Source organism: Choloepus didactylus, chromosome 1, assembly GCF_015220235.1.
Source record: "Choloepus didactylus isolate mChoDid1 chromosome 1, mChoDid1.pri, whole genome shotgun sequence".
In the NCBI taxonomy this organism is placed as follows: Eukaryota; Metazoa; Chordata; class Mammalia; order Pilosa; family Megalonychidae; genus Choloepus; species Choloepus didactylus.
The window spans coordinates 104,861,400-104,887,163 of NC_051307.1; the positions used below are offsets into that span (position 1 = coordinate 104,861,400).

Genomic DNA, 25,764 nt, shown 5'->3' on the forward strand with positions numbered 1-25,764 from the left:
AGGTGAGCCACCATTTAATGTAGTGCTTGGCATGTCCCACATTCTCCATAAATGTTTGTTGACATGAACTGACTGATTTTGTATTGTTGTGTAGAAGCTAGAGGTAGGTAGCTTTGGACCCAATATAAGTTAGAAGTTCCTTTTTAAAATACTTTTTAAACATATAAACAGGAAAAAGGAAAATTATCTGTAGTTACACTGGCCACTGTTAACAATTTGCTCTAATTCCTCCCACTTTTTGTCTTCCTATGCTTACTTTTACAGTTATAATTATACCATAATCATAATTTTTTCCTGATTTTTTTCACTCAATATTACCTACTAAGAATGTTTCCAGATCTTTTTAAATTCTCCATTTATGTGATACTTTACTAAGTTAATGTTAATTTAGAATTGGGTTATTTAGATTGCTTCTAATTTTCTGCTATTATATATGACTGTTTAAGACATCTTTGTTCATGAAATTTTTCCCCTGGGTTATATTCCTAAGTATGGGGCCAAGGGAGAACTTTCTAAGTCAAGCATGATCCCAAATGGCCTGAGCTACCTTGAGAGGTGGTAAGTTTCCAGTCTCTGCAGCTGATCATGAAAAGGTGGTATGATTTTTTGATAAGCGTGTGGTAGAAAGATCAGAGGTTAGACTAGGTGACTTCCAAGGCCCCAAGGATGCATGAGACTGTGATTATCCAAATTCCAGTTCACAAATTTCAGTCTTGCTCTTTGCCCCAAATCACTTCCTTACTCCCCGAAATAGTTATCTATTACTGTGTAACAAACCACCCCAAAACTTAGTAGGTAAAACCATGTCCATTTTACTTACTTATGATTTGTTAGTCAGCAGTGCACAATGAACAGAGAGCAGCAGGATGGTACTTTTGCTGGTAAGTGTGGAGTCATTCGTGTGTCTATAGTTATCTGTGGCTTGACTGAAGTTGGAAAGTCCAAGACAGCTCAGTCACCCAGCAAGTGGCTGGTGGTGGCTGTTAGCTGGTTGAGATGACTATTGACAATTGAAACGACTCTTCTCTGCTCTATGTGGACTTTGATTCTCCAGTAGACCTGACAAGGCTTCTTCACATGGTGGCCTCAGAGCAGCAGTCCACATGGGAAAGAGCTGCAAGGCCCCTTAAGGCCTAAGCTTAGAAGGCGCCCTACCACTTCTGGCACATAACATGCTTTTTGTCAAAGCTGCAAAATCCCATTGTAAATGGGTCAGTGGACAGGAATGGAAGGAATTGGGTTATCATGGCTGTTTTTGCAAACAATCTACCACAGTCCTCCCTCTGGCCAAAATAACTCATGTTCCTTCCATGTACAAAATACCCTTACCCCTCACCTCTCAAAAGTCTCATTCCATCAATGCATCAGGCTTGAACTCCAGGTCTTCATGCTCTAAACCAGGTCCAGAGGCAGATGAGACTTCAAGGCTGAAGCTCCTTAAGTGCAGTTTCTCTTGTTCCAAGAATCTTTCAACCAAAAAGAAGAGTTATCTGCCCTCCACATATGCAATATATTTTTGTCTTGGTGAGACAAAACAAGATAACCATGATAGAACTCCAATGGGAAAAATGGGAGGAACAAAAGGTATATAGCAGTTTCTGTTCTATGGTCTTCTGAAATCTGACCAGACACATGTTGTCTACTCCAGGCACCAGGAATGTCCCTTGATTAGAGCCCAGTTCTGCTCCTAGGAGTGGTTCCCCAGTCCATTGCTCTCTTTGGTTCTTGCCTCTGCCCTCTGGTTTTGGCTTTACCTCTGCTTTTTGACTCTACCCTCTAAGACATTCTTTCATTTCCATAAGAAGTGGCCCATGTTCGCAGCAGAGTAGCCTTTTCAGCTGGCTCTCTCTGCATAGAAGCCTGGAGCCCAGAGGCCTCTTTTCATTTTGAATTGTCACAGTCATTTTCAGTCCAAGTTAGTACATCTCCTTTGAAACTTTTTGGGGTCTCCTATATATCTCCTATATAGTCTGCTCCATTAAAAAAAAAAATACCTACAGTTCTTTTCAAAATAAGCCTCTCTACTTTGGAAGGCATGTCATTGTGTGATGGGACTAGGAACTGCCTTAAATCTTTCTAGGATATTAAGGGGTCGTATGGCCATGAGTTGGATTTGATCTTTACCCTGAAGTCATTTTTAACTTTTAAAATCTTTTGCAAGTGGAGAGAATGGAGATGAGAAATAGTCTTATTTTCCAACCCAGCTAGTACAGTCATATTTTCTCTCAATTCTGCTTGCACACTGAAGATTTACTTCAATGTGTATCTTGTTATACACATCTGGAAGCACACAACTGACACTTTCAACATTCTGTGTAGAGATCTCCTTAGGCAGATCCACAAATTCATTGTATACATTTTCTACCTTCTAGGTTACCACAGGTAACAGTTTTGTCAATTTCACCACTACATAACTCAGATTACCTTCTCAAGTCTCCTATATCCATTTTTTTTTTACTACTTTTCTAGACCCCATTTGCCACCCAGTCCCAAAACCAAGGGCATATGTTCTAATATTCTTTGTTTTTACTGTAGCATCCTACTTCTGGTGCCAATAACTGTCTCAGTCAGCAATCTGATGGGAAAGCAGAGCCTTTATGAGGATTAGCAGACAATGAATACTTAAGGGCATTAGAACTCATGTAATTATAAGAGGAGCTGAGGAACTGAAGGTTGGGGAGGGGGAGTTGGAGGAAAAAGAAAAAGGTCACTAACCAGTTCTGAAGGCCTGGCCTGGGAGGAAATGTAGCCTGCAGGGGAGTCTGAGAAGTGAAACTGATATAATGGCCAAAGTGAGACCATAAAGGGGGAGTTCATGGTGAGGTCCGTGAGAAGCTATTGGCTCCGATTATCCATCATCTCTATGTCCTGGGCCACTTTGGTCATCAGAGCCAATGGTCAGAGGAAAGAGCTGGATGCACGGTGGAAGAGAGTAAAGACAACTTAGAACATGTTGGGTATGTCCACATCTCTCCAGCTCTGTATCTGACCACAAAACCACCTTGAAAAAGTAATGACCACTGCCTTCCAGACTCCACAAATTCCTCTCTCCAGCCAACTCTAGCTTAGAACTATATAGTGAAGGAGATTCTGAGAAATGTAGTTTCCAGATGTACTGGAGTGACAACAGAACATTCCAACATGCTCCCTGAATGCCTGCCTAAATTAAGGAGGCGATGAGTAGCTGTTGGCTGGGCTGTCAATGCACTTGGTAGGCTCTATTGTGTTGGTTCTGTGGACATGTGGGAAGCCATAGCTATTTTCCCACAGAAATTTGGCCAACTTTCTGCTGCCCTGTCCTGATTTTGCCCAGGAGGTTTATGAGGTTTCTGCTGAGTTGGAAAACTTGTGGAAAACAAAACTCTGGTTTTTCCTCCTCAGATCTCCCCTCCTAGCAACCAGTCCTCAACAGAACCTGCCCCAGAGAGACCCTGAATACCCCTATACCTTGGCTATTCCCTCTGCCTATGTGCTCTCTCCACTACCCCTTCTAACCCTCTACCCACCATCTCCATCTGCCTAAATCCTACTCACCTTTCAGTCTTCAGTTCTAAGGATATTCTCTTTCCCTAAGTGTTTTCTGATTCCTCTTGGCTGGCTGTAATTTTTTCTTCCTTAAAACCTTGGGGCTGCCCTTCTCTCATGGCAATTACCATACCCTGACCAAACTCTGACACCTACATATTTGAGTATTAATCTTATTCTCCTATAAATTTCAAATTCCCAGAGGCAGAGGACTTGCCTATAAAGCTCATGCAACAAATAAGTAATTTTTGGCACCCCTACTTTATAGTCCAGGCAGAACTTTATGCATAAATATTTGTTGAATTGAGTTGAAAAAAAAAAAAAAAAATCAAGCAATGCATCCTCATGTTGGCACTCTAAATAACAATAGCCTAAAAAGAAATAGTTGGTCACGGTAAGAGATAGAAAAATGAAGAGTCTGTGGTACCCAGACACATGGGTCTCTATTATAATGAATATTCATAAGTTTTGATGAGGTATTTCCCCTCCATCATGTTGACTTGATGACCCCAGAGATGGTACAGCCCCAGCAGAAGGCAGGGCTCAATCACCTGCCTGTACTCAGAAGTTAATGATCTTTGTAGAACTTTATAATCTACAGCAGAGGTTGCAAACAATAGCCAGGGCCAGCCACCCCTTTGTTTAGGTTATGGCTGGAGCTGTCACTGAGCCACATCCTCTCTGGGAGATAGTCCATGCACCCAAGATAAGGTTTCAAGAGGCCCTTGAGCCAGAAAAATTGTTTGGCCAAGTGCCTGTGTCTTTTGTCCTGCACTCTCCGGGTTCATGCATTCCTTTCCCTAGGGTCAGAGCAATTCCAAAAGCAGAATTGATATCAGAGGATATTCATGGTTATCTCTCCACCCTTGGGCAAATCACTTCCCCCGCCTGGACCTCAGTTTCCTCTAGAAGATATGTGTGGGGTGGGGGCAATTGAAATAACTCTTGAGGAACCCTCCCAGGTCTGATATTCTTAGGTTCTATTCTGGATTGCAGGCTGAATTCCCAGGACTCCAGGCTACTGGCCTCTTCTTCCCTGCTTCTAAAAGTATATATGGTTCAGATTTTTCCCCAGTGGGCCCAAGCTGGAGCATGCTAACCTGTTCTCTGGAATAGTTCAGCTCTGCAGGTGATGACTTCTTATCCGCTATCATGAACAAGTCCTTAAGTGCAGAAGTTACAAGGTGGGAGGTTATTTATCACAAACACTCATTAAAGCTAGCCCTCAATCCAAATGATCTCTAGTCAGTTTCACTTAAGTGTCCATGCAATAGGCACCACAAAACCCAAGAGACCATGAAGAATTTACAGGAAGGAGGTCGCTTTGGTTGGAACTGTTAATGCTCATGGCATGACTGTTTATTGGTAATTGATTTTATATTACATAGACATGGACCACAAACAAGCTCAAGTTCGTCAGCAAGCAACAATCCATGTCTGCTTAAATTATGTTTACCATCTTAGTTTATTTAACGTATGTATAATTACTTGTTAGAACAGTAGTGTGTCAGAATTGGAAGGGAACCTAGAGCTCAGCTAGTTCACACCCTTGTCTCACAGGCAGAGAACTGAAAGCCAGAGAGGGGGTGACCATATAGCAGTTTATGGTAGAGCCAGGAGTGGAAACTATGTCCTCTAACTGCCAAGCCCATGCTCTTTGCATTACTTCAAAGCAGAAATCACAAAGATGTACCCTCAAGTTCACAATCATCATAGAAGAATCCCTCTCTCAGACACTCACTCTGAATCTATTTAGTCTTATTTTTACTAAGTTCTAAAAAGGGGAGATTAACTGGTTTCTATCTCACAACATATTAGAAATAAGCAGACTGAAAAGTACAAGTAAAACAGTGACAAAAAGACAGGAGATAAAATACAGTAGGAACATATAAGCATTCTAAAGGCATTATTGTCTGGGAATGTTAAATGCAAGCATTACACAACTCAATATTCCTGAGAATATCATTTTAATATAGCATCACAGTGGCTGACATTCCTGATGCTGGATCACCAAGAAAGGATTAGTATGTTTTACTTAAGAAAATAGAGATTTATACAAAGTACTTTAAAAACCATTACATCTAAAATGTTTAATTTTATCATTATTTTTTTAAATTATAGTTAGGTAAACTTTCAGCTATCTGAAAAACTCAACCAAAACAACGCACTATCTGGGATGTCCAAGGAAGTGACATTTCAACTGTGTGCAGATAGGCACAGTCTACACTAATAAAGCTGGCTTGAGTTCAACTAGTATCTGCAGTGAAGAGGAATAAGTAGCAAAGCCATGATCTCATCTTATGTTTACACTTCAATTCCCCAAGTTAGTGATTAATTGTCCTTGTGTTTTGTTGCCAGGGCAAATTGTTTTTCTTTAAAACTCCCACTTATTTTAAATAAATAAACCATTAGTTTCAGAACAGAAGTGTCAAATGTCAAGATACTTCTGACAAACTAAGCTAATGAACAAAACAATGAATCCATTAGGAACTACTAGAGATAGAAAGCCTTTGAGAACTTTGTTTCAATGATTTTGAAAGACAGCAGAAATAGTTCTTGGTAAGAGATTTTTCTCATGTATCTTGGTGAAAACGTCAGTCCAGAGGTTGCAAACAGAAGCTTAAAAGAATCGAGGTGAAAGAGCAATGGGTAGGCCAGGTATTCATAGCCAAATAAATGATCCAACCAGCTACCACACTGTGCTTCCCAAACCAAATCCCCACAAAATAAGCTTTAGGTGATAGGTTTAGGATTTCTGCTTGGATCTCTGAATTTACGCAAAATCTCTGACTCTTCCAAAGCAAGGAATTCTTTTAGCATTTGGTAATTTTTAACACACACACACACACACACACATTTGATTTCTGGATGATTCCAGAAGTATCTGTGTTACATGACCTCCCTGTTTTCAATGTCTTCCCTTTACTCACAGAATTAAGAATCACTTCTTTTCATGGCATTCAAGGTCAACAATAATATAGTTCCAATGTATCCTTCCTAGGACTTGTCCCCCTACTCTCCCCACAGATTCCCAGGTTTCTCATCGTGTCTTGCACTTTTAGTTCTTGGTGACAAATATTTGATGGATACTGTGCTGGTTTGAATCTATTATATCCCCCACAAAAGCCATGTTATTTAATGCAACCTTGTGAGAGCAGACTTATTAATCTTTTGATTAGGATGGAACCTTTGGATTGTTTCCATGGAGATATGACTCACTCAACTGTGGGTGAGAACTTTGATTAAATTATTTCCAGGAAAGTGTCGACCCAGCCCATCTATGGTGGGTCTTAATTAGTTCACTGGAGCACTTAAGAGTGCTCAAGAGCCAACACTGAGGCTGCACTTGAAGATGCTTGGAGATGCTTGGAGATGCAGACAGAAGGAAGTTTGGAGATGCTAAGCTAAGAAATGCAGACCAGAGTTTGCCCTGGAGAAGCTAAAAGAGGACTCCCAGATGCTTAGAGAGAAACACCCTGGGAGAAAGAAGCAAAGATGCGCAGGAGCTGACAGAGGAGCTGTGCCAGTTTGAATGTATTATGTCCCTCCAAACACCAGTATCTTTGATGCAATCTTGTGTGGGCAGACCTATCAGTGTTAATTAGATTGTAATTCTTTGAGTGTTTCCATGGAGATGTGCCCCACCCATTGAGGGTGGGTCTGAATTAAATTATTGGAGCCATGTAAATGAGCTGACAAACAGAAGGAACTCAGTGCAGCTGTGAGTGACATTTTGAAGAAAAGCTACAGCCAAGAGGGACACTTTGAAGAAAGCACAGGAGCTGCAGATGAGAGACATTTTGAAGATGGCTGTTGGAAGCAGACACTTGCTCCGGAGAAGCTAAGAGAGGACAAATACCCCAAGTGCAACTAAGACTGACATTTTTGAGGAACTGAAACCTAGAGAGGAACGTCCTGGGAGAAAGCTGTTTTGAAACCAGAACTTTAGAGCAGACGTCAGCCACATGCCTTCCCAGCTAACAGAGGTTTTCTGGACATCATTGGCCATTCTCCAGTGAAGGTACCCTGCTGTTGATGGACACTTTATGGCCTTGAGACTGTAACTGTATAACCAAATAAACCCCCTTTTATAAAAGCCAGTCCATTCCTGGTGTTTTGCATTCTGGCAGCATTAGCAAACTAGAACAGGAGCGAAGACAAAAGCCCAGAGATGTTTTGCAGAAAACCATTTTGAAACACACCAGGAGCAAAGGACCAGCAGACGATGGCCACATGCCTTTGCAACTGACAGAGGTATTCCACATGCCATTAGCCTTTCCTCAGTGATGGTATCCTCTTGTTGATTCATTAGTTTGGATACTTTTATGGCCGTAAAACTGTAGATTTGTAACCTAATAAATCACCTTTATAAAAGCCAATCCATTTCTGGTATTTTGCATATCGGCAGCTCTAGCAAACTGGAACAGATACCTGCTATGTGCTAGGTCCTATTCTATATGCTGAAGACACATCTGTTAAGAGAACAAAGTCCTGCCCTTCTGCTGCTTACACTCTAACAGGGATCTTTACAATGCATTCATAGTGCTTATGTTTCTAACTAAAGCACTTGTCACACTGTTTAATAACTTTGTGTCTGTTTTCCTCAACCTGAATACTGCCTTTCTGCCAACAGGAACACGTCTTACTCTTCTCCTATCCTATTACGTCTTATTATCGTTGCTTTGCTCAGAGGCAGACATACACTAGATGTTCAATGAATGACTTAAATTGTGTATAAAGCTTCTTTACTTTGAAAATGTGGTAAGTTGCTGTTGCACATGGAATCCATCTAATTCCTTTTGGATTTTAACATTGAGTTATTTTCAATAAATAAACCATTTGGCTGTCAACAGGAATGACAAATGTCAAGCCACTTCTTATGGAACTAAACAAAATGAATGAAACAGTGGCTGGATGGCTGCATTGACCTAACCTATCATGTGTCTTTCCTCAAATCTCAGATTCCCTAATCCCCTTTCCTTGGGTTTCCCAGACTGTCTGGTCTATACTCATGGGCAGCCACCTCCCACTTTCCTCCTGGAGACCAGCAAAGACACTCACTTTGGAAGCCACTTATCTTGTTTCCCTTTCCTGACCTCAAAGGTGGAAACTGAAGACCAGGTGCTGGCAACCTTCTGTGGCAGGGAGACCACAGACACAGAGCAGACCCCAGGCCAAGAAGTGGTCCACTCCCCTGGCTCCTTCATGTCCATCACTTTCCGATCAGATTTCTCCAATGAGGAACGATTCACAGGCTTTGATGCTCACTACATGGCCGTGGGTAAGTTAAAGAATGGAATGGCTCATCCCTGGAACTCCTTCTTTCTCTGAAGATTGAAGCTGCCTTGTGTTCTCTTATCTTCTTCCTGCCTGTCTCTTCTTCCCTTTCTCCCTTCTTTTCCTCCCCATTCCCCTCTCCTTCCTCCAGTTGTGAAAAGCACCGCAAGGAGGCTGTTGACTGTGAAATTACTTACCATTCCTCGTCCACTCAATCCCGCTTGCCCCAAACCTCTAACCTTCAAGCTCTATACTTCTTTACCTGGCACTCTAAGCCCTCCACAATCTAGCCTTAGCCTCTATTGCCAATTTAACTCTCCATACGTCTCTTCACAAACACTACTTTCACTACTTTTTAGCCAGACTAAAACACTCTTTTCTCTCCAGGTTTTCTCTGAGCTCTCCAATGTCTTCTCCTTAGGAATTCTGCTTCCCATGTTTGAAATTCCCTTTTGTACTCTGCTTTCATCACTCACTTCCGCATATTCTCAAGACCTGTGACAAAGTCCACGTCACTCTGAAATCATGCACTTCTACTGGAAGCGGTTTCTCCCTCCCAAAAAGAGGGACCATCTTCTCCCTTCCTACCACTGACATATAGCCCTAGTTTGTAAGACTAACCCCAAGCAGTATTTCAGAGTGTGTTATTGTGCAGGCAAATCTGGGCTATGAAGAGGATACCTAGCTTCCCAGGTGGGATTCTGATGCTGATTTGCTGTGTGACTGGACCAGTCACTTACCTGGACTGAGAATATAATTTTCTTCTTTGAAGAAGGAAAAATCTCATTGGTTCTGCCTTCCTCACAAGGTTGCTGGAGGACCAAATGTGAAATAATGTGCATGAATGTGCTTAGAAATTGTGATATGAAATGCAAATGATAGTGATGGTTTTTCAGTGTTCTCCTTGGTCTACTGTGAACTCCCCAAGCACAGGAACTGTGTCTTTTTTTTCCAAACATTATGAAAATCATCAAACATACAGCAAAATTATAAAAACTCTTCAATGAGCACCAGGTAGATTCCACCATTAATGTTTTACTTCTGTGCTTTATCACGTGTGTATCTATCTTCTATCCATCCATCAATCTATCTTTTTTAATGTCTTCAAAGTAAACTGCCTACATACACTTCCTCCTAAATACTTCACCATGCATATCATTTGTATAGTTTTTTACAGTTTTTTCTTTTAATGTAAAATTTACATACAATGAAATGCACAGATCTTAAGTTTCTTGAATTTTGAGATTTATACTCTTGTGCTACTCAAAACCCTATGAGGACATTTAACTTCATCATCAGCCCTGAAAGTTCCCTCAAACCTCTTTCTAGTCAATCCCCTTTAGAATTAATAACTGTTCTGATTTTTTCTGATTTTTTTCTGCCATGTATTTGTGTTGCCTCTTCTAAAATTTTATACAAACAAGCACATGCAGAATATATTTTTGAGGCAAAGGTAAGACTTCTTTTACCAAGCATGATGGTTTTGGAATTCATCCATGTTGTTCCATGTATCAGTAATTCATTCCTTTTTCCAGCAGAGAAGTTTTCCTTTGTATGAATAGACTACGGTTTGTTTTCATTCTCTCATCAGTAGGCCCCTGGGCTCCTTCCATTTTTGGCTATCATGAATAAAGATGTTCCTTGTACAATCCTTTTTGTGAACATATGTTGTCATTGCAATTGGAAAATATCTAGGAGTGGGATTGCTGGGGCATAGGGTGGGTGTATGTTTAGTTTTCTAAGAAATTGCCAGAACTTTTCCAAAGTGCTTGTACCATTTTACATCCCTTCATCAATGTCTGAGAATTCTGGTTGCTCCACATCCTCAGAAACATTTGATGTTGTCAATTTTTAAAATTTTAGCTATTCTGGCAGGTATGTAATTTTAATTTGCATTTCCTCGCTGTGGTTTTAATTTGCATTTCCCTGATAACAAATGATACTGAGCATCTTTTCATGTGCTTCCTGGTCATTCATATATCTTCTTTTGAAAAATGTATGTTCAAAGTTTTTGGCCATTCTTTTAAATTGAGTTGAAAAGATACATTTTATTGCATTTATATTTCTGATACCTAGGACAGGGCTTGACCCATACTAGGGGCTTAGAAAGAATGAGAGAAGCAGCATAGAGTAGAACTTAAGGGCCCAGTTTCTGGAGCTAGCCCGCTGGATTTCAATCCTACCTCTGCCACTTATTATCTGTTTACATTATTTAATGCCTCTATATCTCAGTTGTATCATCTGTAGAATGGGCATAGTAACAGTCCTTCCTGGTGTTGTTACTTGGCACACTCCTCTTGTTGCAGCTGCTAGAAAACAGTGACAACACCGGGAACCAGGTGGCCTGGGTTCAACACTGGCTGTCTGTAATCTTGGGTATGTTGCCTAACCTGTCTGAGTTCTAGTTTCCTCATTTGCAAAATGGAAATAGTCATTATCTCTGGATTCTATGTGAGGATTAAACGGAAGAATGCACGTACCTCACAACATAGTGAGCAGCCCACAGTAAGTGCCTATAAATGTTGGCTGTTGTTTTTATTGTCACGCGTGTATGATTGACGGAGAGGTTCTACTTGCCCCGCAGATGTGGACGAGTGCACGGAGCGGGAGGACGAGGAGCTGTCCTGTGACCATTACTGCCATAACTACATCGGTGGTTACTACTGCTCCTGCCGCTTTGGCTACCTCCTCCACACGGACAACAGGACCTGCCGAGGTAGGGCCTAGGGACGAGTCTGTCCGTCACCATTATGTGCCACATCTTCCAATAAGGTTGTAAGGGGCTCAGAGAAAAGATATATATGTGATAGGAATGACTAAAATTGAAGTCATAGAGATGCACCGCAAATACTTCTGGATGAAGATGCTGGGATGCCTGTCCAGCCTGGACTCTGGGCTCAGGTTGTCAAAGAAGAGCTTAAGGGAAGCTCTAGCTTATTAGCCATCTTGATTTCTGAGCAGCATTTCTGCTCTATGTCCCTGTCTCCTCTTCTGTTGCAGGTCTTCAACCTGGCCCAGGTAAGGGAAAACCTGGGTTTCCCAGTTCTCTCTCCCTGAGCCATGGCCTATGGCTCGCCCAGCAGTTTCTTTTTCTCTTTTCTTCCATGGTTCCTTAAACTCCCCTAAGATAGAGAGTACCTCAGCCCAAAGGAAAGAAGAGGGAGGAGAGAGGCAAAGATAGAAACAGCAAGAAGACTTCCCATCCTTCTATCTCTCTTGATTTTCATTCTTTCATGAATATACTCATTGTATTCCAGTCACCAGCCTGGGCAGGAATGGAGAAATGGAAGGGGTCAGTCACTTTCCATGAGGAGCTCCCAGACTGCTGGGGCAATAGCCGTATAAACAAATGGTGAAAAGAAGTAAATGCTGTAAAGGAAGGTGTGGACATGGCTTAATCAGACCTGAGTCTGCTTGGATAAATCAGCAAATGTTTTCCAGAGGTGGTCACCTTTAATGGAGATGAATGGATCAGAAGGAGGCCAATCCAGCAGAGAGAGCAGCTCTGCAAACATTCAGAGGCATGATGGAACATGGAGTGTTTGGGGAGCTACATCGGTAGATTAGTTTGACTCGGGTGTATGGAACTCTGTTTTAGAAAGATCACCTGGAAGCTGAGTGCAGATCACTGGAAGAAGGCAAGGTTGGAGTTAAAAAGTTCTTTTCTTTCCTCCTTCAAAAACTGCTACTTGATTCATAATAAAACCCCTATATCAGTATAAAGCAGTACAAAATAATAATAATAATATTAATAATAATAATAATAATAATACAGGCACACACAGGCGTTTTCCTGAAGAGGGTTATGTTTTCTGTTGTTTCCACTCAGTATTTATTGGGTATCTGCTATGTGCTGAGTACAGTGGGGACTAAGAACAGACAGAACCGAGCAGGGTTTCTCAATCTTTTCATTATCACCTCTCCTCCCAGAGACTTTTCTAACACTGTTTTTCAAATTACCACCTGCCTCCCCTGGAGAAATTTTAATGCTACAGATACACTGTGTGTCTGTTTATGTGCTATATGTATCTGTGTTTATGCATAAAAAGAGTAAGACTCCTCCCCACCAAGAGCCAATTTTAGCCCCCTTAGGGGTGAAATTGCCTCCATTGAAAGTTTATTGAGTAGAAAATAAAAACAGATGGGGATTCAAAAGACCTGAAGCTAAACCTTGCTATGCAACTCATAGCTATGTAACTTTAAGTTAGTTGCATCCCCTTTTCTGGGACACAGTTTTCCCATTTGCAAATGTGCAGAATGACTGAGGGTCTCAGAAAGGATTGACATCCCAGATATAAGTTCTAGGACTGGGCAGCCCAAGAACAAATGTTCAGTGGCAAATAAAGGCGCATCAGCAGGGCTAAGTTATGGCCAGAATTTCAGGACACTGGGTCCTTGATAGTGACAAATGAAAGTGGGGAAGCAAAACAGAATCCCTGAGCTCATGGAACTTACAGCCTACTGGGGGTAAGAAAATGAACAAATAAATATATTTGATAATGGCAAGTAGTTGTCAGCACCATGAAGAAAAATAAAGCCAGGTCATGAGCTAGAGAGTAAGGGTGTGTATGAGGGGGCATTTATTAGATGAGGGATCAAAGAAGGCATTAAGAAGAGATCTGAATGAAGTTCTGGGCTGAGGGAAAGGTGGAACAAAGGAGATCTAGACATTCCCTCTGACCACTTCATCTCAAAACCCCTCCCATCTCAGAGAACCTGATGAAAAGAGTCATCACACAAGGTAAACAGCCCTGGACAGAGAATTAGAAAGTCTGGGTTTGAGTCTTGACTCTGCTAATCACAGGATATATAGGCTTAGATAAATCACTTCCCCTCAATGAGCTTCAGTTTCCTCATCTGTAAAATGGGGACAATGGTTCCTTTCTGTATCCCTCCTGGGACCACTAAGAAAATCATACAGTAACACATAAGAAAGTGGTTTCTGTGGCCACGGTGCTGGTGTGCCATTTTGCTCTGATGTTTCCACAGTGGAATGCAGTGACAACCTCTTTACCCAGAGGACCGGCGTGATCACCAGCCCCGACTTCCCCAACCCTTACCCCAAGAGCTCCGAATGCTTCTACACAATCGAGCTGGAGGAGGGTTTCATGGTCAGCCTGCAGTTTGAGGACATTTTCGACATTGAGGACCATCCCGAGGTGCCCTGCCCCTATGACTACATCAAGGTGAGCCTGCAATAGACACTTGCCCCAAGGATGCTGGAAAATCTTGGCTGAAGTCGAGCATTAACATTCTAGGCCCTTCACCTTCTCCCAGGAGAGGAGGCCAAGAAACTAGCTTCCTAAAAGATTATTATCTAAAACAACAGCTACCATCTTAACTGGTTCTAGTCTAGGGGTCTTCCCTAGCCCAAAACTTGATCCCTGGGTTCCAGGGTGATTTGAACAGAAGAATACAAGGTCAGATCTTCATTTTAAAAAGATCCCTTGAGGGGAGGACTGGCTTTATGGGCATGCAACATGTGCAGTGACATGGGGCCCTGTGCTCAGAAAGCCCCACTCTTGGTTTAATGCTCTGCTGTCACCATCTTGAAATCCCTAATGAATTTCTAAAAAGGGGCCTCACATTGTCACTTTTACTGGGGCCCACAAATTCTATAGCTGGTCCTGCTTGGGGAAATAGGGCTATGTGAAAGGCAAATAAAGAGGGAAGAGATATGTATAAGCCAATAAACACTCAGTTTATAGTTGTTCCAATAATGTAGGTAAGGTGTGAAGCCAGCCTGAATTTGAAAATTGTCCGAGGTGGTGGGGGAGATATTTTTGAGATAGAAAAGAACTAAAATCAGCAATTCTTGGAGAGGGAGCAGCTGAAGCATCCAAGTGTAGCACAGATCCGAATGTTAAGGTCTGATCTCAGGAGAGATGCTGAGCTAGGGATAAAGATAGGCACCATCAGGTGTATAAGTAGTGGTAGATTAAACCATGGGAACTGGTCAGACTCCCTAGATAGAAAAGAATATGGGAACCAGAACACAACAGATTCGGAGAGCTAGATAGAGGAGAGGTGCCGCACATGAAGCTGAGGGGAACAGTCAAAGAGGTCTGAGACAGCCAGAAAACAAGACTGTCAAGGAAGGAGCTGTCCACAGTAGCAAATGTCAAAGAACACCCAGTAAGAGAGAAAGAGAAGCCAGAGATCTATGAAAGGAAACTCAGGAACTTAGAACCTGGCCTATTCCCTACCTGGATACAGAGGCTAAAGGGTAGTAGGCTCCAGGTGGGATAGTAGGAAGCACAGAGCATTGGTTTTCTATTTCTATGTGACAAATTACCACAAATTTAGCAGCTTCAAACAAAACCCATTTATTAACTCATTGTTCAGTAAGTCAGAAGTCTGAGCAGGCTCAACTGGGTTCTCTGGTTAGGGTCTCACAAGGATAAAATCAAGGTCTCAGCCAGACTAGGCTCTTATCTGGAGGCTCTGGAGAAAATCGAATCCAAGATCCTTCGAGTTGTCGGCACATTCAGTTCCTTGTGGCTATGCGACTAACGTCCCCATCTTCTTTCTGGCTGTCGGCTGGGGTCTTGCTCAGTTCTTAGAAACTGCTCTCAGCTCCTTCCACATGGCTCCCTCCCATCTCAACAACAGAAAACTTCCCTCGCATCAGATCCTCTCACACTTCAAATCTCCCTGACTTCCTCTTCTCCTACCAGTCAGAGAAAATTCTGCTTTTAAAGGGCTCATGTGATTGGGTGAGGCCCAAAAGAGAACCTCCTGTAACTTTAATTACATCTGCAAAATCCTTTTTGCCATGTAATGTCACATAATCATGGAAGTAACACCAGGGACGATGGCCACAGGGACCACCTGAGAATTTTGCCTCTGCACCAGTATTCCGGAAGTGATACATGTGAGCCTTATCTAGGCATGGAATCTTTGGGGGCTTCACATTTTTTTTCCCCCTCTCCACAGTAAGAATGACAAGACAAGGTTGTTACCCAGGATTGTGGAAGTCATCAAATGCAGGTTAAGGTGACCTGGTCCTCAGAGATGGAAAGAGAAATCATAGGAAGGACCCAGGACTGAGATTTGGGAAATCTGAATGAGTTAATAGCACCTCTTCCCTTCTTTCCATCACCACTGCTTCCACCCTAGTCCAAATCACCATTCTCTCTCTCCTGATCAACTGCAAATGGTTTTCTGGCTTTCATCCTTGCCCTGTACAATCTATTCTCTCATACTGATCTTTATAAAATCTATAATAGATGAAGATTGCCCTTGGAATTAAATCTAAATTACCCATGAAAAAGAAAAAAGAGAAATTATAGAAAATGAAATTAATCATAGAATAACTGGAAACATTTTGATAAGCATATGCCCCTCAGAAATGTTTCAGATATAAGCTTTTGCAGCTTTCCTTGTTTCCCTTTAACCTGTGAAAAACTCTTCCTTACAACCTATGTGTCAGATATCGCAAAACTCAAGACAGGCAATTTACTGAGAGGCTACCGATCATAAGGGGAACAAAAAGATGTTGAAAGCAATGCTGTGGTTTATTGCATGCTACACAGAACCAGTGTGAACTTCACCTTTTTAATTCATAGAACTATTTTGCAAAAGTAAAATTCAAACAATAAGTATTTCTCCCCTAAAAAAGAAAGTCTAAATTTCTCAGTGTATCTGGTCCTTGCCTGGCTTTCCAACTTAGTACGATTGCATTCTCTGCTGCCCTCCTTCTGTGCCAGCCATTCTGGCTTCCTTTCTGTTCTCAGAAATGCCAAGCTCTTTCCCACATTTGGCCTTGGTTTTTACATGTGGTGTTTTCTTGATCTGCAAAGTACTTTCCTCTCTTCTTCACATGATGATCTCCTACTCATCCTACATGTCTCAGATCCAGTGTCACCTCCTCAGAGAGGTCTTCCCTGACTGCCTATTTCAAGTTACCCAACCATCATTGTTATCTACTATATAAATGATGAGTTATGTGTCATATATTTTTTACTATTAATTATAAATATGTGGACTACATTTCTTTTATATATTTATATCAATCCTGATTATCTTTTTATAACCCTTACCACAACCTATAAGTATTTTTTAAGTTTATTCATTGTTAGTGTCCCCTGACTGAACTGCTGGTTCTTTGAGAGCAGAGACTTTGTCAACCTTGTGCACCTCATCTTTAAGCCGAGGATTATTAGCCTTCTGTAGTGGATTGAATTGTGTCCCCCAAAGATATGTTCAAGCACCAACCCCTGGTACCTATGAATCTTGTTAGGAAATAGGATCTTTGCAGATGTAGTCAAGCTAAGATGAGGTCATACTAGTTTAGGATGGATCCTAAATCCAATGACTGAGAGAAAGGAAAGGGGGATTGGAAACAGAGGCAACATACAGGGAAGAAGGCCATGCGACAACAGTGGCAGAGATTGGAGATGTGCCGCCACAAGCCACAGAGTGCCAAGGATTGCTGCTAGAAGAGGCAAGAAAGGACCCTTCCCTAGAGCCTTCACAGGGAGCAGGTCCTGCCAACACCTTGATTTTGGACTTCTGTCCTCCAGAAACATGAGAGAATAAATTTCTGTTGTTTTAAGCCATTCAATTTGTGGATCTTTATTACAGCAGCCCTAACAAATGAAAACACCTGCCTTGTCCACTTCCAGAGTCATTGCAAACTATAAACAGGAGAGTGGAAATGAAACCGTTTGGAGATGGGGGTATGTGCCTTCAAAACATGAGTGAACACCATGGGGTCACATCAAGGTTTCCAGAGCCCCCTGTAGCAGCCACCTGGGCTGCTCAGATGTCACCCTTCCTCTTTCCCTATCTCATGCCTCATAGATTAAAGCTGGTCCAAAAGCTCTGGGACCCTTCTGTGGAGAGAAAGCCCCAGAACCCATCATAACTCAGAGCCACAGCATCCAGATCCTCTTCCACAGCGACAACTCGGGCGAGAACCGGGGCTGGAGGCTCTTGTACAAGGCAGCAGGTAACGCGGCCTCTCCCCTCCCAGATCACAGCTCACCAGGGGCTCAGCCCTCACTGCAGGGTGGCTGAGGGAGGGCAGGGGTGCTGGCCAGGGACCCAACTCTGCCACTGAGTAGCTTGGGGGCCCACTCTAGGCACATTCCATCCCCTGACTCAGTTCACCACCTATCCGATGGGGGCCAAGCTGGTGATGGTGGTGGAATTTGGACTCGACTGGTAGTTTTCAAAACTTGCTGCACTCAAAATTACGTGGGAGCTTTCAAAAGTATATTATTTCCTAAGCCCCACCCCCTCACATTGTGATTCATTAGTCCTGGAAAGGACCCCTCCATTCCAGCCTCTCCAAGTCTGGGGCGGGAAGTGGGGTGTGGCCCTGTAGCTCAGAGTGTTTCTTTCTGGCAGTTTGCCTCCTTGACCAGACTGGCAAGGCCCATGGGTCTCATTTTCCAATCCTGATATAGCCATTTGACCCAGGGGGTCTGCAGTAACCCAGGGAAGAAGAGGGTTGACATCGGAGGGCAGATTGCAGCTGGGTGTGGCTGATCCATGGTTCCTGGACCCTGCAGCCCTGGCCCCGCCTGCACTGTCGCATTCAGCACCCAGTGCTGGGGAGAAGGATGAAGAGGATATTAACAAAATAGGGTTTGTCCAGGAAAAATTGTCAGGGATAGCTCCAGGCCTGAAAATCCTGTCAGGTTTCACTAGTGGAGAGGACTTGGAGGCATCACAGTCTCTCCAGTGCTTCAGAGGTATTGGTCTTGGGAAGAAAGAGCCACTAGGGTCAATCTGAGTTGCCCATGAGGGCAAACTATGCCCAAAGAGTAAAAATTACAGGGAGACACATTTCAGCAGAGTATCAATTGGATCTCCAGAGAAACAGAGCCAATAGGAGACAAATAGACCTACATATACACATCTATATATATTTATGTATGTATGTACATATATATATATTATGTGTGTCTGTATACATATTTATACACATATGTATACTCATATATATAAGGAGATTTTTTTTTTTTTTTTTTAGGAATTAGCTCATATTTTTGAGGAAGCTGGCAAGTCCAAAATCTGCAGGGCAGGACAACAGGCCAGAAACTCAGCCTGATACTCGAAGCAGAATTTCTTCTCCAAAAAACCTCAGTTTTTGCTCTTAGGGCCTTTCAACTAATTGGATAAGACCCACCCACAACATTGAGGAAAATTTCCTTTACTTAAAGTCAACTGATTGTAGATATTAACCATATCTATAAAATACTCTGACAGCAACACCTAAATTAGTGTTTGACTAAATAACTGGAAATGTAGTCTAATCAAGTTGACCCATGAAACTAACCATCACAATCTGAATAAGGAAATGCTGCTCATTTATTCATAGAAGTCCATGCGTAGAATGTACAGCTTTGGGAGGTATTGAGCTCCCTGTCGCTGTATGTTTGGTGTCCACTATGGAGGGTGTTGTAGAGAAAGCATCAGATAAGGATTGGATTCAATGATGTTTAATACCCCTTCTGAGGATTTAATGAAAGCATCTAGCCAACCACTTCATTCACAAATGAGGAAACAGAGGTCCCAAGCTGGAAGGTGACTTGTTCAAGGCTGCAAAGCACATCTCTGGGATTGCCTAGAAGGTTCTGTGGGTTTTTTTCACCTCCATCAAATCTCACTTCCTAGGATCTGGTACTCCCCCTACCAGACTTTTCCTTGTCTTCTCACCTGCTGTCCCTCCATTTGCTCCCAACTAGGGAAGGAATGCCCAGACCTGAAGCTTCTCGTCCATGGGAAAATTGAGCCCTTGCAAGCCAAGTATTCCTTCAAAGACCAAGTGCTCGTCAGCTGTGACACAGGCTACAAAGTGTTGAAGGTACAGGACCTCGTGCCTAAGAGCAGGCCAGAGATTGCTCCAGAGCCTCACAGGGTAGATGTGCTTCCAGAAGTTTTCATAACCTCAGCACAGTATTTCTTAGCTTCTCCGTAAACTGCCAAAATGTTTCAGAAATTGCAGTCTTCTGAAAAGCCAAAGCATGTGTCCCAGAGTCTCTCACTTCTGGAAGTTGCACAAAGGTCTTTTATCAGAGCTTGGGCTGGTCTGAATTTCAAAAACACATGGATCCATACAACTCTAAAATCAGGACTAACAACCTCAACAAATTTCATCAGGCTTATTTGGGGGAAAACTGGGAAAGGAAGCAGAGGTTTTAGAGGTGGCAAATAAAACAGTAGTTCTCCTAAAAATCACCTGATTAGCTTAAAAAGCAAAAACAAAAACAAAAACAAAGAAACAACTGTGCAATTGCCCAACCTCTTCTTGCACACAGCCTCTCCCTCTTCTCCAAGGGGAAATAAATATAAATTTAGCCTATCTTTTTCTCTCTTATCTTCAAGCTTGCCCTTAAAGATCCATGAGTGGAAAATTCTGGTGGAGGATAGCCAGATTTCAAGTTTGGGCTGGTTTTACTGAGGAAAAACCACCCCACCCCACTGTCACTTCCTTCTTCTCACACCTTCTTCGTGTTTCTTCTAGGATAATGTGGAAATGGACACATTCCAGATTGAGTGTCTGAAGGATGGGACATGGAGTAACAAGCTTCCCACTTGTAAAAGTAAGAAAATAAAATAGGTTGATTATAAGGATAACGAGCTCCCCAGCATTGAGGGGATCCAAGCAGAGACCAAGCAAAGGAGGAAACTTGACAAGACCTCTCTAAAAGAGATGGGGGAAGGAGTTCAACAGACAAGTGAGAGTTAGACAAAAAGGATCTTAATACCCCTTTCAGCACTAAGCTTTTAGGATTCCAAAAGAAGTTTCTTCTGGGTCCTATTTTACTTCATAAATGCTGATTTTACCTCTACATGCAGGTAGGTTGCCAACCTTGTAAAAGGGATAGAATGTCTCCGGGTTTGAAACTAGATTTGGCAGTTGCTAATTCAGGAAACTTTTTGCCACTGGTGCCCAGATCTGAGTGACCTTGACAGGTCTCTGTGTGGCCATCAGTCACACCCACTAAATCTTCTGAGACAGTTTGCAATTTAGCGCTGCCCACAAAGGGGCTTTGGGATTACAACAGTGGGCCTGTGTGAAGCAGGTGGCACTGCTCAGCCCTGGGTTTTGGGACCCAGAATTCCTGTCTTGGTTGTCCCTAACCCACTCTGTGACATGGACAAGAGCCTTCATCTCAACCGTAAAATAGAAAGTCTGGACTTGCTTTAATTCTCAATGTATTACAGTAGTTCTAAAATATCATAGTCCATATAAATCATCTAATAGTTTTTTAAAAATACAAATTTACACACACACACACACACACGCACGCACACACCCTTCCCTGCCCAGGTGATTTCAGTGCAAGATTTGTGAGGACTACAGTTTTACAAAACTAATCCGTAGCAATGTGGATAAAAGGAGGTAGGAGGAAAGAAAAACTCTAAGGAAGGAGGGAGGGAGGAAGGGAGGGGAGGATTTGCTTTGAAAAGGAGAGGTGAGAAGTCAAGAATTTGCCCCCCCCCACCATCTCATGACTTTTTATGTAAACTTTGGAGTGGAGTCCTCCCTCCCTTTTACCTAAATGGTTCACATTCTGGAGGAAGACAGATCCACTCCCGCTGCCCCAAGGGAACACTATCAGGCAGTGGGGTTCCCTTGAGGCAAATCCCAGGCAGAACTTTGAAGTAAAATGGGCTTGTTCTTAACTTTTCTTTTTTATATGATGATATGTTTGGAGTCAGGGCCCAGTGTGGAAAAGGGGAGTATTTTATGGTTTCAACAAAAAGTTTCAACAAATATCTATTGGATCCCTGTGTGGGAATTCTACAGGAAATTCAGATGGAAAAGACAAGATCCCAGACAACAAGGAACTCAAATGCTGACAGACGTTATGTACTCTCTCCTCCAGCATGTGGCTCAGTGCAGTAGTTCTGTGAATGAGTTCTAAGCAAAGCACTAGGCAGGGCAGAGCGACGAGACATTCTGAAAGAGAAAGAAAAGTAGGATATGGGATGTGGAGTATAGAATATGGCTTTGGAGACAGGAAATTCCAGGCTCAAATCCAGAGATTACCAGTTGAGTGTTCCTATGCCTCTTTGAGCCTCAGTTTCCTGTCTTCAAGATTGTTCCAAGGAGGAGTTACTGGGTTAATATACATAATATACTTGTGAAGCACCAGGAATAAGAGCTCAATAAAACTAAGCCCCCCAATCCCCCACCCCCGCCTCTCTTCATTAGGAAGAGGTTTGGTTTCTTTTATTCACAGGAAAGCACAGGAAGTTTTAATAATAATTTCTCCTGATGAAAACACACACCATTTTATTGACACAGATGTGTTAATAGAATAAGATACTGCTGCATTTTATGATGCTATCTTATGGGCCTTACATTAGTCAACAAGAGAATACCCAGTCATTCCGTACTAAAGAAAACAGGAATATTTTTCTCCCTCATATGACTTGGTTCTCCCATAATAGCTGGATTAATGCTATTAGAGTTCCCATCAGACATTCTCTGCATCTTTGCTCATCACTCAGTAGGCATTTACTGAGCATCTCTCCATATCAAGCACTGCACTAGGTCCTGGGAGAGATGCAAAAAGAACTGAGAAGTTGAGAGTCCCCAGGGGTTGTGGGGAGAGAGGTGGTGAACAGATAAGAAATGTGAAGGGTGAGTTAAAGACAAGCATGCTCGGACAGGAGATGGAAATATGGATTTTTGTTCTGGTTTTGCCCCTACCTTACTTTGGTGACCCGGATAAGTCGTGCTGAACTCTAAATGAGGGCATTGGACAAGATGAATGCAAAGCTTCCTCCAGGGGCAGAATTTTATAATCCTGATGAGTCAGGATCTATGGCTGTGCAAACTCTCAGACTGGTACAAATTCCACAATCCCAAACTGTCCTTCACACTGGCTGTACCTAACCTGTGCATCCTTAATTCTGATGGAGTGATTTCTGTATTTCCTGCATGAACTGTTTCTGCTTTGCTTGCTAATTTTTCTCTTTCTCTTCTCTCTCTCTCTCTCTCTTCCCCCCCCCTCTCTCTCTCACTCTCTCTGCTTTCTTTCTCTATACCTCCTGATCCCTCTTTGATCTTCACCATGGTGGCAGAAACTGAAACCGATTTGGAGAGAGGACTCGAGTCAGAGCAAGAAACAGAGTGAAGGACGGGACCCCAAACAGTGCAGACATCCAGGAATGGATCACTCACAAGACCCTCCAGGGTTCTAGACCCACCCCCAACCTCACCCTCAAACAGTCCGTTTCCCATTTAAATGTGGATTATAATGGTTGCTGGACAATGCAACACAGTCTCAAGCAATTGAAGCTGCTGCATGTTTGAGAACAAATTCTCCATTTGAGGGTTTGCCTGTCATTCAAATACTACACTGGAAAATAATGAAAAGACATTAGGAAGGCTTTTTTTTTAGCACCCCTCAGTGGATTATAGTCTTCTCAAACTAAAAATGCCATTAGGTCCTACAAACACAAGATATAATATACAATCATGTGGCGTAAGTCTGGCCAGGTCAAAGTGGGCCTTGGTTTCTAATGCACTCCCCTCTTCCAGTTTAAATGGGCCAGAATGCCTGTGACTTTGTGACTTTAATATTTTTACCTGTTGCTACTTTCTTAACAACTTTGAGTAGGTGCAATTAATAATATCTCATATGGCATGGATTTTTAGAGACTTAAATATGTTCTTGTGACCAAAAGTGTCCCCTTCCATCTACACCTAACACAGAGGCTGATATTCCATCTCAGATTCTTTCCTCTATGGTGCACAAATTTTTTGTTTCTTAAAATTCACTGATTAAAATTTTTTAAATGATAGATATCACACTTGAAAGCAATGCTTCTCAGCCCTGGTGCCATGAGACATCCGTGGGTCATAAACAGTGATAAAGAAAGGGCTGTGGCAGGACAGCCAGCATGCCAGGGATCTCTGCTTCAGCTTGAACAAAGAACCTCTGCATTAAATTGTGACTACCAAATCTATTAAGTGGCTACTTAATGAGGGCAGAATCTTGCAAGAATGAGCAATGAGCAAGTCTGGGGATGGATGTGCCATCACAAGGCAGAGCTGCCACTGAGAGTGGAGAAGGGTCAGTTACTAAAGGCAAGGGTCAGTTGAATACATAGTTTAAGTCCACAAAGCATAACTGGCATTTGTAACAGGTGCAACAGAGGGGCTTATAATTTAGAGCAGAAGTCCCTCTTTATAGATATAGACCCAAATAATACCAGACAATATAAGCTACATGCTACTAGAAAGAAATGAAGAAAGGACTCTGGAAGGAGAAATGAGAAATAAGACTTACTCAGAAGGATTCATTAAGGAAGGCTTTTAAGAAGTAATGTTTGATCAAGCCCTTGAGGGTGGCTATAGCATGGACAAGGAGGGCATCCCCAGTAGCAGGGATGGCACAAGCAAAGGCCTGGGAGTGGGAAAGCATCAGCAAGAAAGAAGAGCCATGAGTGGGCTGGTGATGCTGGGTCACAGGTGCACCAGTGGGGCAGGGAAGCAGTTGAGGCTGGAAAAGGGGAGGCTGCTGGAGCCAGATCCCGTGGGGCCTGAGTGCCAGAGTGAGATGATTGTTCGTAATTCTCTGGGAAGCCCCTGGATTGAGGTGAAGCCCTTCTCAGGAATGCAGGATAAGAAGGAAGTGTCTGAATGACATAAATGAGAGACGTTATGTCTCAGTGAGAGAGGACCATGGGGATGGAGTGTGGGGTGGTACACCCCACCCCAGACAATGAGGAGAGAGGAGGTCATGGGAATGGGAATGGGAAAGGGAAGGACATTTTGATTCCAGAGTGTGGAAGTGACCAGAGGGAGCTTCAAGAGAAGGACGAAACCCTTCCAAAAGCAAGGAAGATAGACTAGCCAAGGAAGCAAAGCCTGGATATGGGATCTTTGAACGTAGCAAGTAGCACTGCTCAAGGCCCTTATAAAAGGAAATTGCCTTCACGTCCCAGAGAGCTGCAGCCCTTTGTCTGCCACTGTAGACTGGGGAGGAAGGTTCCCCTCTCAGCATAACCAAGCTGAAGTGACCCTCTATTTTCCCACTCTTTATCATCTTCCCTGTCTGGTTGTAGGACCAGCCTCATCAGTGAGCATAGTAACTTCTCCAGAGCAGGTCCCCAACCCAGAAAATACTTCCCTGTCAGGGCCGGGCACATAATAGGCTCTCAGCAGCCTGACCATTCTAGCCACATCTAAGACCAACCCTGGGATTCCTCTCCTAGGAATTAGGTAGTCAGGTCTTGAGGACACTTTAGGAAAAATGAGCTGCTAGGCCAAAGCCAGGAAAGACAAGAGAAAGTTCTGCCAAGGATGATACTGATATCTAGGCACCAATCAACAGCATTTCCAAAAAGAGAAGAAAAAAGTATCTGCTTTGAGTCCCAGCAGGAATAGAAATTTAAAAGTGGTTATGGTTTTAACTAATATTATCCGGTTAACCTAGTTTTGACATTCACCTGCTTACTTCACAGAGTGGGAGAGCATCTCTACTTCTAGGGGATTAGAACAAATGAGGATGATGTGTCCAGGAGGACTGGAAGCCAGGGTAAAACATTAACCAGTTTTCTTGGCTTTTGCCTTCCTTGTGGAGAGGTGGTGTCTGTATATACTCCCCTCCTTCATCCCTCTCCCCTACCCTGGAGGGGTTTGGAATTATCTGTATTTTAAGTTAGGCAATTTCTTTTCCATCAACAAGACAAATTTGGAGTCCCAACATTCAAGTCACGATGTCTGAATAACAAGTTGGGGGTAAATGGCCTCTTGCTGTTTCCCAAGATGAGCAGGTTAAAATCAGGGGGAGGGGCTCTGGACATCCTACAGGGGCTTTGGAATGCTGTCCCCCAAAATTATCAGAATATTGATAGCTAATGTCCACCATTAATGACCTAATATTGATTATAGGCTGTTTTAACTGGAAGGCAGAGCCTTGAGAACTCTGAGTTTGGTTTACTAAAAGAGCACTGTGTTCAAGGTCAGGTCTGGTTCTCTGACAGTCA

At 42.7% G+C, this 25,764-nt stretch overlaps 1 protein-coding gene across 4 annotated transcripts in view; it reads left to right on the forward strand.

Moving 5' to 3' along the window:
* MASP1 (mannan binding lectin serine peptidase 1) overlaps nt 1–25,764 on the forward strand; it is an 82,406-nt gene that overhangs the window by 28,497 nt on the left and 28,145 nt on the right. For 3 of the 4 annotated variants that reach the window (XM_037838568.1, XM_037838558.1, XM_037838575.1), the window contains exons 3-8: nt 8,629–8,806; nt 11,387–11,518; nt 13,792–13,988; nt 17,608–17,755; nt 19,500–19,618; nt 20,279–20,357. In XM_037838568.1, coding sequence (XP_037694496.1) covers nt 8,629–8,806; nt 11,387–11,518; nt 13,792–13,988; nt 17,608–17,755; nt 19,500–19,618; nt 20,279–20,357 — 853 coding nt within the window. Of the gene's footprint in view, nt 1–8,628; nt 8,807–11,386; nt 11,519–13,791; nt 13,989–17,607; nt 17,756–19,499; nt 19,619–20,278; nt 20,358–22,851; nt 23,740–25,764 lie in introns of those variants that run through there. The other variant, XM_037838583.1, reaches the window with a different exon arrangement.